The 19,886-nt window shown below is 42.1% G+C and overlaps 1 protein-coding gene across 1 annotated transcript in view; it reads right to left on the reverse strand.

The window, feature by feature from the left end:
* The window catches only part of NPAS3 (neuronal PAS domain protein 3), an 846,643-nt gene extending 829,986 nt beyond the window's left edge, over positions 1 to 16,657 (reverse strand). The window contains 1 exon segment of the mRNA XM_079127214.1: positions 15,891 to 16,657. Within this exon segment, the coding sequence (XP_078983340.1) occupies positions 15,891 to 16,048 (158 nt within the window). The 5' untranslated portion in view covers positions 16,049 to 16,657.
* Between the last annotated feature and the right edge of the window lie 3,229 nt (positions 16,658 to 19,886).

Here is a 19,886-nt window from a genome sequence, read left to right on the forward strand (position 1 = left end):
CTTTCAAAGATGCTCTCAAGAAGAAAAGATTTAAACATCCAATATTTCATTGACAGAAATCTATATAACAAGCATCATAGTTGATCTGAAACTTTTAAGAGTTTCATAAATAAGGACCATTTGTAAATGTTAATGGCACTAGAAAAAAACACTGTACATGTCAACTCATTATTTTGTATTATATATTCAGGAAATCATGTAATCATAGATTTCTATAGTTGGGAATGTTAGAAGCTCAATATACAAATGAAGAAACTGAGGCTCTTAAAGGACTTGTGTATAGTTTCTTACAAAGATAAAGGAAGAGTGACATTGCTGCCCAGGATTGATGCCATTCCATGCTTCTGTATCAGGAGCAAGGAGCAAGTAGCCAATGGAAATTCATAACTTATTACCCTGACAATCTCAACATCCAGGGGCTCTGTCATTCATATCAGTTATCATTGAGTAATGGAACACTTCTTGCTTTTTTGCCTCCCAATTGTTGTACAAAAAGATTGACACACTTTGGTGCATCTTGACTTTGGGGGCTTTCTATTGACTCCTACCCTGAAGTATTTTACTGGCAGTTTAAATATCCTAATTCAGCAGTGTTATATAACATCCCTGTTATGGCCATCTTTTAAAATATACAAGCCACATTAGTTAGAGGATGATGCCCTATCATAAGAGGGTGCCACACATCAACACAGAATAGAATTGGGCCTCAGGACATTTTTAACATTCTGAAGAGAAATACAAAGATATGGAAAATTTTTTTCTAAGAATGTTCTAACTTGCTAGTAGTTGTATCAATTCTGAAATGAATTTTTAAAACACAGACATACTTAACTTTACAGTTAAAAGTTTCTCTACACTAATGGGAAATCATTCACTTTATTTTTTAAATGATATTAATTTTCCTGCCCTAAAAACTAAAACAACAAAAAAATACTGCATGAGACTAACTGTATGGATTGAAGCACATGCTAGAGCAGTACAGGTTGTGGGAAAATATGCCTTCATGATGTCTTCTGCTATCTGTGCTGCTAACTATAACTCTTGCATATATAATTCTATTATGCTTTTATAATTCAGGGTTTTGAAAATGCTTTTGAACCATTAATATATTTTCCTGGTTAAAATTCTTTGAGATGTTCTTAACAAGAGTCTTAGATAATGAATTTGGGCAAACTCTGGAACAGTCTTTACAGTATTATCATTCTCATTAATTTTCAGAACTACCCACTGTGTTGAGATGATTGTCATGGGCCTAAGACTTCAATTTGGCTAAATATTTTTGCATATATTTCAACATATAAGTAACTAACAGATGTTTAAATGTTAAGTTCATATGGAAGATATCATTAAATGTATTTAATCTTATGATTTCTTTGCCACACTAATTCTTATTATACTATTTATGTTTTACATAGTTTTCTCTATACTTTGGACTACAATGGACCAATAATTACAAAATCCCTTTAAAGATAACAATCCTTTAAAACACTCTGGAATTTAAGCCATTTATGCATGTATAACATTTAACATTTCTAGTATCACTACTTTTTAAAGAATACCTTAAATAGGAACTCTGACATTTGATTTCATACATAATATGATATAAAGTGTAAGACTATACTTTTCCTTTCCTTTTCTTCCTTCTTCCTTCCTTTTTTTAGTAGAAAGAGTAGTTGCCATTTTTATTCTTATTTGTCTTTAGCAACCTGATGTACAATACTGTCCTGACCTGCCAGGGGGGGAAAAAAAAAAAATATATATATATATATATATATTTTTATATATATATATATATATAAAAATATATATATATATATATATATATATTTTTATATATATATATATATATATGAGTAGGAAACAAAAGCCACTTTAAGAGAGTTAATGCAGTACACAGTTCCATACTTTTATCCAGTTTATTCTTTTCTTCTTTGCCTTTTTTGGTTATCTCTGAAGACTGCTTCTGTTTCTATTGTTTCATCCTTTAGCATTCACATATCAGAGCAATAAGTATTTCATTACTGGTTTATCTGTCCAGAGGCTTGAGAAGCGGTAACAATTAACCCTCCCTTCACAGTGATTGATACAGGCTTTGCTTTCAATTTGTTCCACTACACAGATCATGAAATTCTGAATGCAATCATCCTCATTGACCTACACTTTCAAACACACAGCTACAATGAGACGAAAGTAATTATTAAAAGGAACACAGGACCACTGAGATCTGAAACAAAGTCTTTTAAAAATCTGTTAGATGACCTTCTGGTAAAATTGGCAAATTTTGATGCTCAGGAAAATGATAGCTCTGTGTCCCTGTCTGGAAATTTTCGATGCAAGTTGATCAATGTATATTATGGTGATTGCACTGGGTACAGTATATACTTAGAAAATGTATCAAGCCATTCTAGAACTGCTACAAACAAATAAACTGTTAACATTGTAGCTTAAACTGCATAATTTTTTTCCCAGAATATTAAACTTCCTGATTTGTGTAAAAAAAAAGAAAAAAGCTTGACCACAGTAGAAAATCCAGGCTGGAAAAGCAACAGTCACTCTCGAGGAAGAGCTGCATACCTGAGATCCTCCACATTTTCTCTCTCCCCTCCCTTTAGATGAAGATTCATGGTAAGAAATGAATACATTTTTCACAAAGTCTGAAAAATAGCTTCAAATAAATATTAATCTACTGCAATCGATATATATGAGGAATGGTGAGGAGCTGGTAGAAGAGTGGTGACTACAGAACTATATTAAAACAAGGGTTGCAGTTAAAGAAAATCAGGGCGGAAAGCAAGGCAGCAGGCCTGAGGCTCTAATCACAGAACAGAGTGATGGAGATGAACCAATACTGCATGGATTAGCAATGAATTATTTTGAACTGTAATCATATGCCTGCATAGAAGAGAGGCAAAAACTAACCATTACTCATAAACTGATCTGCTGATTGAGAGACAGAGAGAGAAATTCATATGCTATACTAATTCAGAATAATGAAAACCTAAAGATGTGGTTACACTTCAAGTAACATTTTATTTTTAATGTCTGCCACTTACTACGTAATATAGAGTATTTTGAGTATAAACTGTAAAGTGCTTTGATTCAAACAGTATAAAGTCAATCATTTCTTCCAAGATCAGGATGTGATATAGCTAGTCCTCTCACCATTCTTTCTTGCCTACTAAAACCATTTCTGGATAACTTTGATACCCCCCAAATATGAAAATCTTTAAAGTATTTAGTTATAAAGGAGAAACAGCACTCAGGGAATTAACTCCCTTTGGAGAATCTGAAAATTCATATCAATGAAGATTCAATTGTTAGAACTAATTTTGTTAGGAGAAAAAAAAATCAAAACTGCTGGTTGCAAGAGATTCCTGAGATTCTTATGAACAGACTGTTTAAATGAAGAGCACTTTAATCAGTAGAGGAATCCTCACGTTTCTAATGTCTTGCTGTGCATTCTGCAGGTTATAGTAGCAGCTGGTAGAGGTCATATATCTTTTGTGAGCATCCCAAAAAGGCTCACTGCCAGACTGTTAAATTATGAATAAGCAATGAACAAAAGAATGCAGATACGGTGGTGACAAGATAATCCAAGCAAATTTATCTATGACAAATTTCACAGGATTAACAAATTACATTTACACAGAACAATAAAAATGTGCAAAAAAATGATGAGCCTACTTTTCCTTACAGCATTAGGAAAAACAAAAAAAAAAAAAAAAAAGTCACCAACCCAGTGTATATATTTAAATTTAACTCCATGTAAAGTAAGACATTTATAATCCATTCAAGATATCTTTGTTAACACTTTTACACCTTAGGTAGACACAGAAAAACATGGTATATCTGGTATATATTTTATATGTAATTTATGTGGTATACAATGTATATATGTATGTGTGTATGGCTTATAAACCATATATACTATGTATGAAAACCTTGTACAAAACAATCCCATTCATACATATGAATAAAATGCATATGTTTTCCAGAGTAGATTCTGAGGAATAAATGATTTTTATAGGGAAAAATGCTCCCTCAATCAGTGCAATACATGTAAGCTACTAAAATATCCTTATGCATTGATATCTCCATTTTCCAGGAACAGAGAGAGAGGTTCTGCAACCAGTTTCAATCACTCCACTTAGCCCCACCAAAATATTTCAATCTCTCAGAGTAATGTGCTTCTGAATAAAGTTTAAAACTAGCACCATTTTCTGCAGTATTACAGCAGAAAGGAAATTTCAGAGATTTGAGAAAGAGGATGTTAATTTCAGCTATATTCACATATAAGCGACCCTTTATTCAATATTCAACTTTTCTTTTATAATAAAATTTTTATAAATCTTTTTACAAATCTCACAAATGAAAAAGCTGTAGACTATCATATGTAATAAGATATTACTGAAATGACCTATGATTCTTCAAAGTGGTCTTAAAATGCAATGTGGCACTACATTTCAAAATATGTGATATAAGGATTTGTTAAGTTTCAATGTTTTATGCAAGCTACCCAAGTCAGAGCTCTTTAATTCTGCCATTAGTATGCTGATGATAATAAAATACTGTAATCAGACGTAATTTCTTTTAAGATGATCTAACTGCTATTTTAAATTTATACTTTTTCATTTATACTTCCTATTGACTTTTGTGTTTTTTTCTTTTAGTGAAATATCTCTGTAAATGAGTTATTACCAATTCATTTTTTTTCAATTTTTATTTAAACAAATTTGCTGACTGTGAAAGTGAATATCTAATTAAGATATACAAGCAAAATATTCAGTCTTTCAACCAAAAATACTCAAGCACTGCTTATCTAGTCCTTTGAAGTCCTGAAATTTCTACTACATTTTTTAAAGAAGCTATTTGGTTAACAGTATTACATCCAAAAACGTAAAGATAAACATGGCATGCTTGTCTACTACTGCAAATACAACTTACATTCTGCAATGAACAGCCTGGAGTCAGATGCTACAAAGTTTCCTAAAGAATAATTTTTGTCAAAGAACTGTTACATACCAGAGACCTTTGGTTCCTGGCATGGAGAAATAAAAATGTTACCAAAGACATTTTCTTCTTAAAGATGCCTGATGTATGTGTGTGTGTAAATTAAATAACAACCTACTATTTGTGTACTTATTGTGGTCCATTACTAGCATGTTATATTTTTAATTAAAGGAGTTAGCATATGTAAAGGCCTTAGACTATGAAAAGTCCTTAGAAGAATACCTGTGTATTAGCACATAGTGGTATATAAATGTTTGCTGTGTTATTATAATGCCTGATAATTTGGCCAGAAGCCAACTTGTACAATATATTTCAAAAGACAATACCCAGAAATAGAGGTAGGCACTAAAGTATGTTATTCAAAAATCCCTGTGAGGCTGTTTCTACCTACTCAGTGACAAAAAACACTACAAAATAAAAAAGCTCAACTGTAGTGCTCAAACAGAGGCACACTGTGAGGCAATGCTATGTGAGAAAGAGGGCCTTAAGTGCTGTGTGTTCTGTGACCAAAGGTACATGTCTGCAACAAACTGATTCTTCTGAAACCATTCAACCAAACACCTGCCCTAAAGTACATATCACTGAGGAGCTTCCCTCCATAACTACTGGAATGTTAAAGGAAGAAGAAGGCCTACTTTAAATAACTGATTCCTCCTATAACTTTATAAACTATATTTCTTAAGTTCTGCAAACATCAGATGAGGGACCAAAATAGAGGAAAGCTAGTTCATTATCCACAACTTAACCATTCTTGCTGCCATTGGAATTCTCTGTGACTGGTTCAGAAATTTCTGACTCTGGCAAGTCCAAAACTCCAACCCCCCCCCCCCCACTACTGTTAAGATGCATTTCTACAAAGATGACAGTGCCCAATTCCACATCAGCCATAAACCTGAACTCAATCTCTAACTCACTTTCCTTGGGAATAGTAAGCTTCTTATTTCCTTATCCATATGTAGAAACCAATAAGAAAACTGCTATGAAGTATAAATATAGGATCTGAAATATAGTGTCCAATCAATGCTTTTTATTATCCTACATAATCTCTTTTTAAATCCCATAAAAACATCTTTTCTAACATTTGCTACAATTTTGCTTATATTTAAATAGTATGTTTCCACTATCTTTCCTCCAACAACTTCTAATCACTTTATCATCATTAATCACCATATTTTACAAATTGGACACCTGTCCTCCCAGAACACTAAGTTAGTGGAAGCAAATAAAGATAGAGAGCCTTATAGTTTTAGTAATCTATGCTACTCACTCTTAGAAAAGTGTGTTTTCTGACAGTATCATGCTTTCCATGTCCAAAATAAAGGCCATTCAATAATCAAAACAACTGCTCTTACAGTGTACATTATTCACTACAATCCCAAGCACAAGTGACTATGGTCCATGGTAGAGATTCAATAAATAAAGCTGAATGGAAGAAACAATCAATAACTGCAGTCTAGGGCCAGAAGCACTGTGGGCCATAGAAACATGGTATTTTCATCTTGCTTCTCATGATTTTGTACACAAGATCACAAGTATTCCAACTAATTCACCAACATGTTTTACAAGTGTACACTGAGGACAACTTCACAAGCTCTTCAATCCTGCCTTTGCCCTCGTCATTTCAGATACAGTAGCAGTCACTTCATTCTTACTAAGTCACATCCTATTTATGCACTGTAGTATTACTAATATTTCTACAAATTATTCTGTGTAAGGTTCTATCAAACTTAATAGTGCAAACATCCTATTCACACTAATGAGGCCCAGCGTTGTAAAAATACCATTCAGTTACAGTTGGTTTATTACACTGTCCAGTGAGGGGAGGAAAAAAAGGCCACTCTTTACTGTGAAAATACTGACATCATTTAATACAGTTCAATAACTGAACTTTCCTATCAATTCTAGAAGTTTTAACCTAATCATAAGTTTAAATATTCCACCATATACAACCATTGTATGCATTCCATTATATGCAATGTAGAAAAAGCAGCCACGTAAACACAGCATGGAGAGGTTGGTTAGCTCTGTGGCTTTCATGTGTGCTTAGTTTTCTTTAAATTTAGCAGCATTATGCATAAGAAATGTTTACAAGAATTAAAAAATAAAACCAGACTAAGGTTTACATTGGAGTCATTATTAATAGTGAAATACACTTGAGGAAGTTTTTAAGGGAACATATTACTAGGAATGATTCAGAAGTTTTTGTAATATATTCCCATAAACATCCCAAAATAAGAGGATCTACACATTAAACAATAACTAAATTGAAGCTACTCTAAATCCTCACCCAAAGTGTTGCTTCACAGAAGCCTAAGTGTGCACACACACACCCACATGCACACACACAGAGAATTTTGTCATCGAGAATCTCACTACAAAACAGGACATCCTGGACAGCAGATCTTGCTTCAAACAGATGTGATTTTAACATGCCAGTGGGCCTCAGACTAAAATCTGGGGCAGGGAAAAAGAATTGAAGGGGTCATAGAAATTCTGGCATTCCTATAAAATAGCTCTGTTATAGGGGCAAACATTGTAGAGAACTGCAGGGGAAGATCAAAATTCATATTTCTACAACTATCAAATTGTTCTCACTTGTGGATTGTACTTAAAAGGCAATGTAATTCTCTCAATTCATTATTGAGAAAGATGTTCATTACACATAACTTTTAATCAAACATAAAAGTTCTATTTTTAAAATCATATATAGACACAGGGACCAAAACTTTACTCATAAAAACACTAAGTGCTATAAAGACCTTATGTAACTTTTTTTTAAAATCAAAAGTATCAAATAATGTTGAAATCCAGTTTGCTCACTGTATCAAATCAAATCTAGTGATTGGCATATTGCACATTTGGAGTAGCTATATATCCCTTCATTCATAAATCAGAAATTAGAAATCTGAAAGGATGCTATAATGTGGGAGGGTCCTACGTAATAAAGGTCATTATAAGTCCTGACTCTGGAGCTATACTATCTAATATCCTCTCTGGTGGAATCTATGATATGCCCATGCATTACAGTTCTTGTTGACAGTCTGTTGCCTTGGAAATATTTCATTATTTCAGTTTTTCCATTTGTAGACCCTTGGCCTTGTGATATGAAGGCCATCCTATTTCATATTTTCGATTATCATTTAAGCAATCTTGTGGAGCTATTTATATATATAAGCAAGTGTTAGACAATGCATATCATCATTTATCACTGTTTAAGCTTATACTGTAGAAAGAAATACCTCCAAAAAAGTCTCCACCACCACCTTTACACTTTCAGTCAAAACCATGTGCTAGTGGAATACGCTTTGCAAACCAGCATGGGCACATCACATGCTTGACACTTCTCTCTAATTTTCTTGGTTATATATCCACACAGTGGAACAACTCTGTGGCAGTGCTATATAATTTGCAGCCCACTGGAGTTTAAAGAAATTCAAACAAGTTTATACATACAAGGTTTTCAACTTGTTCTTTCAAGTTCTAAAGAAGCATTTTGTGTATGTACAATTCAGAGAAATTTAAGGAATACTAAATAGTATCCAAAGACATTATCAAGAGTAAGCTTCTTTACTTTGTAAACATTGTAAGGAAAATGATTTTTGGACTGTATTATCATATGCAGGCCACACACTTTGTAAATAAGACAATTCAAAAGTTACATTTTTTCTCTGTAAGTTTTGATTATGGGTATATTTGAAAAGTAGTAAATTATCAAGTGCCCATTAACACTTTTGTGAAATCAATGGTTTGGGAATCATTTTTTAAATAAATGAGAAGATACAATTTACATCCACAGAGTCATCTTTTATAAACATATCTGTGGTTCTACCATATTTACAAAGAATATTATTAACTAGCAAGTTCCAGGCACAAAGTGCAGATGAAGGTGGAATGACTTACTTAGTTGAAGCAAGTAACTATGAAAAACAAGCCCCTCCTGAACAAACCATCTGACTTCCCATTTCTCATTACAAAACCAAATCAACTTACATGTGTAATGTTTACACTTAAAGTGCTAAGAGCATTTAAAACCCTGATAACAAAGTAAACCCTTGGGGCATAAAACAACTGTTTGGATAATGGACCAAGTTTGTGGTTATTACTGTTTCTAACAGTTTAGAACTCCTTTCTTCCTTTCCTCTATAATGTTCCTTCTGTCCCCCACCCCCTTATTACTCCTCCCTCTCCCCATAGGTTAAACTTTTTCAGATCCAACCTTTAAAATGACAGCATCCAAGCTGAACAAGAAGATGCTATTAAAGGGCATTAAATTAAATACAGTATATCCTCCTACAACTTCAATCAGAATTTCAGACCAAGTGTTATTTAGTTCAGCTCTCAAGTGGAGCAGAATAACAAATCGCACACTTTGATTTACCTTCTTCGAATGCCAAATGGAGACAGGTGATAAAGAACGCACTCATGCACAGGCTATGAAGTTTCCCCAAGAAATTAATTCTATCTTCGAGATTCCTATCTCAGAGAAATTCCCAAAATGGCACACAAATAGGCCTCTGCTAGAGAGATTACTGGGGCCATCCCAGTAAATACATTTACTACCAACACAACTGGGAAAGGAGGAAGGAGGAAAAGAAGGAAGGGAGGGTAGGAGTTAGAAAGAGGGAAAAGCAGAAAGGAAATCAATTATACCTTCTAATTTCAAAAAGTATTCACCATGATGTTAAAGTAATTATCAAAAGCCTTGCAGGATGCACTTAGAAATAATTTTTCTCCCATAAGAATAAAGTATTTAGTATGTGAATTCCTCATGAAGCACTAATACTTAAGAAGGAAATGTTGGGTTTTAGCTATCACAAGAGTCAGACATGGGGAGTGATGGTTGATGTATATGCATAACATTTAACACCTTTAAAAAACTGGATTACGTATGATTAACTCTCTGATATATGATTTTTACAGAATTATCTAGAATTAGTCAATTACGTATCTTCTTAAAAATATTTCCTTAATCCTGATAATTCTGCTGTCCCTATTACATGAAGGAAACAAGCAATAGTACAAAAGAAGCTTTTTACAGCCTAAGTGTCTCCCTATTTTTTTCTTGATGTATGTTCTATCAAAAGCTACGTTGTATCAAAAATAAAATTGCCTGTGTTACAATTAAATTCTGCAATTAAGCACTTCCCTGGGCCTCTTTACAAGTTCTCCTAAGCCTGAGAGGGAAGTAAATGTCCATGCTTGGGGGCTGGGGGTGTATTTGTTTTCCTTATGAATCAATGGGTTACGTTTCATACTTCCTACTGAACCTTTCCTCTTCGGAAACAGAGATACTCACTTTGCTCAAGCCGATATGCTATATGCAATTAATGTCATTAACGCTGTCAATTAATAGCAAATAGGATTCCAAACAAAGTAGGCAAGGTGGACAGCAGGAGGGGAAACCACGTTGGGGGTGGGGGGCGGGGTGCTTAGTTACTCTAACAATGCTATTCACGTAGGACGATTAGGGATATTTTGAACACAAACTCCTTTTCCCTTTGGCCCTAGTAGTTTAACTAACTTCAAACAGACATGCTCGACTGAGCCCCTTGCCTAGATATGCAATTCTCCCCAGGAACTTTTTAAAACACAGATCCCCAAACAGTAACTAACGGGGCATAGATGCTCCAACTGCTGACACATTTTGGATCTCGCTGTTTCTTTGCTTATTTGGATTTAAGGGATTTCTTCTCATTTATATATTTATTTATTTATTTTTCTGGGAGGAGAGGGAGAGGAGGGAAGGATGAGAGCAGAGGGCAGAGCAAGAGACCCACAAGTTGCCAGGGCTGAGGGCACAGCCCGGGCGGCGGGGAGGCGGCGGCGCGCCTCGCTCCGCCCGGCCCGGCCTAGCTGCTCCGCGCGGAGACAGCCCCTCCGCGACACATTCCGGGCCTGGCGCGAGCTCCGCGCTCCCCGCCCCCGGCCTCCTCCTCCTCCTCTCCTCCTCCTCCCCTTTTCGCCTGCCTTCCCTCCCCCTCCCCAGCCTCATTCCCTTCCTAGAGAGCAGCTGCCAAGGGACCTGCGGCGGCCCCGGGGATCCCCCGGCCCCCCACCCTCACCGCTGCTTCCCGTCACACAGCAGCGCCTTCTCTTTTTTGTTTGTTTCTTTTTCTTTTGCCCATTTTCTTTTTTCTTTCTTTTTTCTTTTCTTTTTTCTTTTCTTTTTCTTTCTTTCTTTCTTTTTTTTTTTTTTGTCAGCGAGTCACTCTATTCGCCAAGCCGAGGAGGTGCGACTGCTCGGAGAGCCTGGCGCCGCTGCCGCCACCGCCAGAGCCCGCTCGCTGCCGCAGCCGCCGCCGGGCGGACAATGCGCGCGGGGACCGCGGGCGAGCGCTTAGCCGCAAGCCCCCAGACGAGGTCCCCGCGGGCTCGGGGCCCAGGAGGCGGGCTGCGGAGCGGGCCCCGCCACCTCGGCGGCGGCGGAGGCGGCGGCGGCGGCGGGAGCAGCAGCCCCGGCGGCAGGTTCAATAAACAGAAAAGTGTTACCGTTCTCGCCTGGAAGGATCCTGCTGAAAGCTGGGCTTGGTGGGCGCCATCTTCCTGCTATTTTTTTTCCTCTCTTACTTTTTGCCTCTCTCCCCCCTCCCGGGGTGGGGGGCGTGGGGAGGGCGGGGGGTGTGCGTGTGCGTGGGGTGGCGGGAGTGAGTGCGGGCGTGCGCGGCGCTCTGCTGCTGCCCGGCGGGCGGCGGCCGTGGCCGTGGCCGTGGCCGTGGCGGCGGCGGCGGCGGCGGCGGCCGTGCTGCTGAGGCAGGGAGGCTACGGAAAAGTAGTGGGGCCGGAGCCTCGCCGGCGGCCGGCCGTCCCCTCCCGCCACCGGTGCTCCCAGCCGCAGGTCGCCGCCTCCTCCGCCGCCTGCGCCTTCTCCTCCCCCTGCTCGCCGGGCGCCGCCGTCCATGCGCCGCAGAGCGCCCGCGGCCCGGGCCGCTCCGGCTCCCGAGACATGCCCAGCTCGGAGACAGGCGACCGGTGGAGGCGGCGGAGGAGGAGGGGGAGGTGGTGGCGGGGGGAGGCGGCCGCGCGGCCCCGCGGGCAGCCCGGCCCAGGGCCCCGCCGCCTCCGGGTTCTCACCCTAGTGCGCCGCCACACACACACACACACACACACACACATACACACACACACCACAGTCATCCCACTACCACCACCACCCAGAGCTGGCCGGGTGACAGGTGGGGCACACACTCTCCCGGCGGGGGGTGGCCGGGGCCTAGGCTGGGAGGGACAGGGAGGGGGAGGACACGCAGGGGGTTCCCAGCTTGACCGCTGTGAAAGTATTTCTGGGCATTTTCCAGCTGCTTTGCTCCAAAGCGCTCTCGCACGCAGACACACACACCCCTTCTCTCTCTCTCTCTCTCTCTCTCTCTCTCTCTCTCTCTCTCTCTCTCTCTCTCTCTCTCTCTCTCTCTCTCTCGTAAGGGGGACTGGAAAGCTCGGCTGCTGGCGCAACAACGCCACTCAGTTGCAGTTTCAAACACTTCCCTTCTCTGGAGTATCGCAGCCAGGAGGAAGGAAAGAAAGAGAGGGGAACTGGGAGGCCACCAGAGTGAGCTTGGACAGGACACGGTCCCGGGCGCACCTTCGGAAGCAGCGGAAATAAACGTGGGGCGGGCACAGGGGCTTTCGCTGGCCCAGGCCAGCGGCCCAGATAGTCCGGCGGGCCCACGCAGCTGCAACCCAGGCACCTAGTGGCTCTGGCGTTCTCAGCAGAGCCCCTAATGCCGGAGCATCTGCATTATTCAAGCACGTAGAAATATGCAGACCCCGGGGTTTACAGGTGAATCCCCAGCGGTTAAAACGCAATTATATACAAAGGCTTCTCCCAACTGAGGTCCTGTACCTGGGATCGGACTGCTTGCGTCTGGGGATCTAACCCAGCCGCTTCCCCATTTTACAGCTCAAGGCCTAGAGAAAGAGCGATTCCGAGCAGGTCCAGCGCTGGAGTCGTGTTACCTGGATAGACCCTGGTCAGTGCGTTTTCTCCGCTAAGCCACTCTGCAGTATGAGAGCAGTTTTCTACCTAGACTTGGGTCAGTCATATGTCAACCTGGCATGAAGAAAGAACTCCCAAAGCTTTTCCACTTTGAATAAATGAAAGAGACTGATGGAAAACATCAGTCCTATTCGAGATTTTGCCTTTTGCTTTAAACTTCAGGAAAAATAAATAAAAGACCTGAAAAGGAGTCCCCTGTGGTCCTACCATTCAGTGAAGTAGGGCTGGAACTTGGAAACTTCCATCTAAAGCATAAGGTTTTTTTCTCGGGGCAGAGGTGTTTAATTTTCATGATGATGTTTGAGTTCTCTTTGGAGTACACTCTACAGGTAGGAGAAAATGAGAATGATTGAGAAATGAACTAGAGTAGAGACTGTTGCCTACAAGATACAACCTGACTGGTAGAGAAGGGGGAAAGTTGCCAGTTGGAAGCTCTAGCTCCAGAACAGTCATCTAGGGCATTTCTGCCCCAAGATGACAAGTGAGAGAAGCTCGTGTTGTCCCAAGAAGCAGGCCTTCTGCTTAAAACTCCCCACTCTTATCACTCACTCTCTCATCAGACTCCCCAAAAGTACTTAAAATGTGTGTGTGTGTGTGTGTGTGTGTGTGTGTGTGTGTGTGTGTATGACATGCCGTGTTACTTTAGCACACATATCCAAGTCTTGAGGTAGAAGATAAGTCTGATCCTCAGAGTTCCTGAAGCCTGACAGTTGGTGGCCCACAATGCTGGCTCAGACCTTACCTCAAACACCTGCCAATAATCTTCTTGTCCTACATGACTCACTCTTCTGCCCCAAATTTAAAATTAAAGACAGTAACAGGTGTCATCATATCTGAGTAACACCACCAAAGAAGACAACATTTTTCACAGCATCTTCCCTTCTGTCAATATAAGAGAACATAAAAATCGAGGGAGGGAATAATACATCCCAAAGGCTAGAGTTCAGAGTTGATTACTTTTATCTTTATAACTATAGTGGGACTCAAATGTTTGACAAGAAACCCAAATTCAAAGACAGAAAGGTGTAAAGTTCCAGAGAAGCTTTCAGTATTGAGATGGCAGAGACCATGGAGAACTGCCCCTGGATGCTCCTAACTTGAGGAAAAATTACCCCCAAGATTATCTTTGCTGAAGGACAACACCAACACTCAGAGCAAACCTGAAGGCTAACAATTCATAACTGCCCCCAATGTATATCTTTTAGGTTAGCTCAAGTTCCCTGGAGGTCCCTGAAATCTTCCAAAGGTCATCTGACATTTCTGACCCTTGACTCCCTACTTCACAGACCACACTATTGTGACTGTTGCCTGCACTTCCCAGTTAAAGTGATCACTAAATTCTATTGTCATTTAAATGTTTTATAAATGACAAAAAAAAACCTGACCATAAAAAGGAAAAATCTAATTCTTTTCCAATCCTTCATGTTTGAAAGATTCCCAGATCTTTTGTATTAAAGGTTCTTGTCATCATTGAAGTAAAAGAAAACTAAAATAATTTAAGTAAAAAATCTCTTTGACAAGGAATAGCCCCCTTTTGAAATATTTTTAAGACTCCTTTAAAAACTTCTGACAATAAGCAGAGCATATAATGAAGTCTTCTTTAGAATATTTGCAATACTGTGCATGAACTTGAAAAACTGTGTTATGCAAAATCTGCTCTGGTCACTGGGCCCTTGGTTAGAAGGCACAAAATATGGCAATGATAGATTATCTTAACCTTTTCAGTTTAAATACTGTTGGTTCAAATCAAAGGTTCTCAAATCAATGAAGTTTCAAATACAAGGTAAAAATAGGAACTGTTATTTGAATAATGCATTGTGTATATTTTAAGTTAAATGCCATTGGCAAATCTCTCAGATGTTTAATCGTGGGCAATCTGGGAAACACAAATATTTAATTTCACACTTTCGTGTGCTCTTTTTTCTTCCATCTTCAGTCAAATTGAGCCTCACAAATGGAGAACTTACTTTTCTTATTACATTGTTAGTTTTTCTCAGCACATTTTTATGGATTACATTTTCGATAAAATCTTGGACCATCTAAAGCTGTCCTTATGGAAAAACCTCAGGGTTCCAGTGCTGGTGGCTGTGGTCATTTTTCCCTCTTTTTTTCCTAATTGAATCGAATAATGTTTACTATCTCAATGTCATGTCCATTTTTTAAAAATCTACCAATATATTAAACAGAAATGCACACAAGTATTACTTTAAAACTTCCACCTTACCACCTAGCTTACTTAACTTTGCAAAATTTGTTTCCTAACTTGTATCTTTGAATCTTATCCATTTGCATTATAATACGTTTAAGATGAATACTTAACAGCGCCGAAGAGACTCGGATTTCATGCTGTATTTCCCTGTAGTAACAGGTGACATGATAACACTATTATGTAGAAATCCAAGTCTACCGCTACACGTGAAAATCGTTTCTATTTTGTTTGGAAACAAATGATCAATCAGCCTCCGGTGATCAATTGCCCCCCTGGTTGTTGGTCAGCGCCGATTCGCACCCGGCAAAGGCATTGAGAAAATTCTGCTGGAAGGGGAACAAGGATCCCAAACTTTGCAAAAGCACCTTGTGCGGCGTCTCAGACTTCGCTGCAACTCCTTCGCTACTCGGGATTGGGGCTCTAGATTTGGGGCTAGGCAGAGGGCAAAGGATGATTTCACTTCGCCAGTGCACTGGAGTGCTTTTCAATTCGGACTGTGATTTTTTTTTTTTTTTTTTTTTTTTTTTTTTTTTCTTCCTCTTCTATAGAACGAGAGGAAGGCAAAGTGAGCCCTGGTGGTGTGCATGTGTGTTGTAAGGTACAAAACAGGAGCAAAGTGAGTCCCACCCTAGCACCCCGGGGCGGGGACACTATCCCAGCTCAGGCGGGACTACTCACCGCTGCTGGTAGGAGGTGATGCCCTGGACGTTCTGCGGGGTACCGTTGGCGGCGGCGCCGGCCCTCCCCATGCCCGCGCCGGCCGGCACCCCTGCGGCCGCCCCGCCGGCCGCCGCGGCCGTCACCTGCACGCTGAAATCCGGAAAGATTCGGATCATCGCCGCGACTTCGGCCCCCGGGTACTACGACTCTGAGCTGGGGCTGGCGGGGGCTCGGGTTCGGGCTCGGGCGGCGGCGGCAGCAGCAGCGCGAGCAGCGGCGGCGGCAGCAGCGGAGCCAGGCACCAGCCTGCAATCCCATTAGTGAGCCGCGGCCACTGTGCGCGGCGGAGAGGCGCTTTGATGTGCGCGCAGCGGGCCGGGGGGGCCTCGAGCGCGAGGAGGAGGTGCGGGGGGCGTGCGAGGGACTTGCAAACAGCAAAACGTGTCAGGGTGGGGCTTTTTTCCCTTTTGGGGGGCAGTGATGCTCCCCCCTCTTTCCAGGATGTTGCTCTCACTGGCTGCTCCGGCTGCGCCGCGCGAGCCCAGCTAAGGGAAGAAGGGGAGGGGGTAGTGGAGGAAGGATGCACCGGGAGGCTTGGCTAGGACTTGGCCGGTGCAAGGGAATGACGGGCAGTAGAGAGTGCATTTCTTTCCCGCCCCTCTACACACACACACACACACACACACACACACACACACACACACACACTCGCCGCGCACTTCCGACCCAAAGTGCTAGACTGAGGCGCGCTCCCTCCCCTCCTTTCTCTAGAGAAATAGCGACCATCCAGGCAGGCTCGCGCCTCCGGTGGCTTCCAGCAACCTGGACTCCAGCCCGCGTGTGCAGGAATGGGGGCGCAGAGCCTCCCCTCCTGCCCCGGACCGCTCTTTGCCAGTCTTCTGCACACTATGCAGCGCGAGCATTGCCAAGCGCAAGTTGGGCTTCTGGAGAACTTGATACTTATCAGGGAGAGATGGTGTGCGAAGGCTGGGGGGGGGGGGGGGGGAAGGAGTCGCTTTTGTGCAACGAAGAGTTTGTTCCCTTTATAAGAAAGGGCTCTTCCCGCTCCTAGTGGGCGGGCGGGTTGGTCCTGGGCAAACTCGTGAGGTGGGGACTGTAGGACCTGCCAGAGGGATCCGAGTGTACCCTGATGACCCACCTCCACAGGCCCCTTTCGACCAATGAAACGAATAAATTAACAGCCACAATTGTGAAGAACTCTGCAAATTCCAACCACCAGGGAAACAAAAAGAGAAAGCACGTGCATTTATTTCCTCGCGTCTCACAGTTACTTCTCCACATTGTTGCAATAGTCCTTATGAGATGAGGAGGGATTCTTTATGGTTTGCCTACGCCTTTTTAAGTGATAACTTGCACTCCTTTCACTCGGCTAAGCAATGGGACAGTGGGATTGATCATTTCTTCCACCCCCAGCCCTGGACCCCTGTTGCCCCACTTCCTCCTCTGTCTTCCGGCTAGTGAGCGGGAGCGAAGTTGCGAGCAGTGGGCGCAGCCCCTGAGGGAGCAGGGCTCAGGCTTCCCTCCCCTTGCGCTCCCACACTCGCTGCCTGGCTTTGCTGTTGCTGCTAGTGGTTCCCCTTCTACTGGTCTCCTTTCCACTCCTCCCACGCCAAACCCCCGGAATCACAGCCTGGGGAGGAGTGGTCGCCGCACCCTCAGCACAAACCCAAATTGGGCTCAGCGAAGCGTAGTGACCGCTGCCGCGCCGCCCGGGCCCTCGGCCAATAGCGCCTCGCCAAGCGAGGCACCTGCTTAACCCTTTGAGCCTGGGGCGCAGCCGGTCCGCCGGGGCCCAGAGGGACAGAATAGATTGGCCAGAAGTTGCCAAGACAGAGAGTAGCAGAGGCCGCTCAGCCCAGCGTCTCTGCACACGGTCAAGGGTCTAGGCGCCTGCCCTTACAGCAGACCCGGGCGTCCCCTCCCACCCTGATGACTCTGGAAAACAGCCAAGCAGCACAAAGGCGAGTCCTCGCCCCAGCGGCGTCCCGCGCCTGCCGGGGCAACCTCTGAGCTTCCCTAACCCAAGTCAGTTTCCGGAGGAGCCTCCCGCGCCCAGCAGCCGCAGCGAGACAGAGCGAGGGAGCCTCAGCTCTCGCTGGCCGGGCCCACGGCGCAGCTGCGTTTCCATTTTCCTCTCAAAGAAAATGCTTTGGACGGCAGATAATACCAGGAGATATGAAACTGCTTCGTCCCCCACGTGTTGCACGTAAAAAGAATCGTAATGAGCATCTGTGGCTTGTGCGGAGGATCCCACGAGTTAGTTGAAGACCTGAGCAAGGTCCTGACTCCCTCCTTCCGGGTTATTTTCTAGCTTAACGGGGATACTTGTTGAGAAGCCAAACGCGAGGTCCTTGGAGCCCGGGTTGAGACCGCGAGGGCGGGGCGGGATGGGTGGAAAGCCGCCCTGTAAGGATCACAAAAGTGGGTGGTGGTCCCACGCCGAGCACACAAGGACTAGGCGTCGCGGGATGACTTGAAGGTCTGCGCTCTCGCTCCAACGCCTCTCATCCTCAGGGCAGGATCCGCAGAGATTTCAAATAACACGCCTCGGCCCTGGGCAGGTTTTCCTGTTGAAAGAAATGGAGTTCATACCCATTGTAGACAGGTCAGGAAGGTTTTTAAGGGATGGGGAAAGGTTCCTTCTCTGCGTGAGTCAAGGCCGGCGGTATCATAGGCCAAAGGAAGCCTAGTAAATGCCTGATGGATGAGGCTAAAAACGAACTCGTATGCTAGCCGTGGCTTTCTATAAAATACCATTTGTCTGAATTATTAGCCCATTTGTGGGGTGGTGCTGAGCCTGCCACCGATGTCTACACCAACCACTTGCTTCCAGCAAGTGGCTCCTGCCTCCTTGTGACTACTGCCTTCGTGCACTATTTCAGGCCAGGTCCTGTTGATCCAGAGACTGCCCCAGTGTGCCAAGTGAGGGAAAAGGGAGAGAAAACTCTCCTTAGCCAAAAGAGCAGAATTTTTAGGACATTGGTTTCCCTTTCTGCAAATCAACAATAAGCTGTATTTATGAACAAAGAATATCACCTCTTTGTTTCAGTTCAACACTATGACTAGAAGTCATAGAAATTTTTATTTTCCTTATGTTTTACAGAATAGTTGGTCAGCAAGTGTATGATCTTGTTTCCCTTCCTTTTTGGAGGGTAATTTTTACTTGGAAAACCAAAGGGCAAAATTGTCCTGTTAGAAAGAATATGTGAGATATGCTGCCAGACGTTTAAAACTACATACAATGAAGTCTCTTCAATTATGCCTTACACTATTAAAATAGTTAAATGAGCACATTCAACTTCAAAGTTCTATGCTTTCAATTGCCCGTATTTAAAGGAATTAATATGACTCCTGCTCTCCACGATTTTATTTTTCTAAAACAGAGACACACAAAATAATTAAAGAAGACTTGCACAATAGGTTACCTTAGAATACATATGTAAGTCTGTTGCAGTATTTTATCCTTACATGTATGATTTCAGAAGGCTGGTTTGCATGCACAAGAGACAAATTCCTTACTGGATCTGCTTATCTCCATGTTCATTAAGGACCTTAAGCAAAATATAAGTTTATTCTCTCATTAGTAATTCAGATTCATTACTCTTTTCCTTCAGTTAAAATCTTTACATGCTGGCAGCTGTTTTGAAATATTTTGAAAGTTGCTTTGGCGTTCGCCCAACCAAAAGGGCTCCAGTTAACACTAAACTGTATGATTTCTCATTATATATCCTCCCCCACCCAAATCTACATATTAGTGCAGGTAGACATATAGATAAGAATTGTATGTTTTAACTCTGAATATATACATATGACATACTCAGCTATCACAATTACACATTTAAATCTTCAGTCTTTGTACAACTGTGCCTTTTACCCATATGAATAAAATATTTATTCTTGAGACATTTATTTCCACTTACATGGTTTGATTTGGGATTTTTACTATTTGCTGTCAGAAACTGGCAATGACAGGTTAGAAGAGAAGAGCTTGAT

This window comes from Sciurus vulgaris (genome assembly GCF_902686455.1).
Source record: "Sciurus vulgaris genome assembly, chromosome: 2".
Lineage (NCBI taxonomy): Eukaryota > Metazoa > Chordata > Mammalia > Rodentia > Sciuridae > Sciurus > Sciurus vulgaris.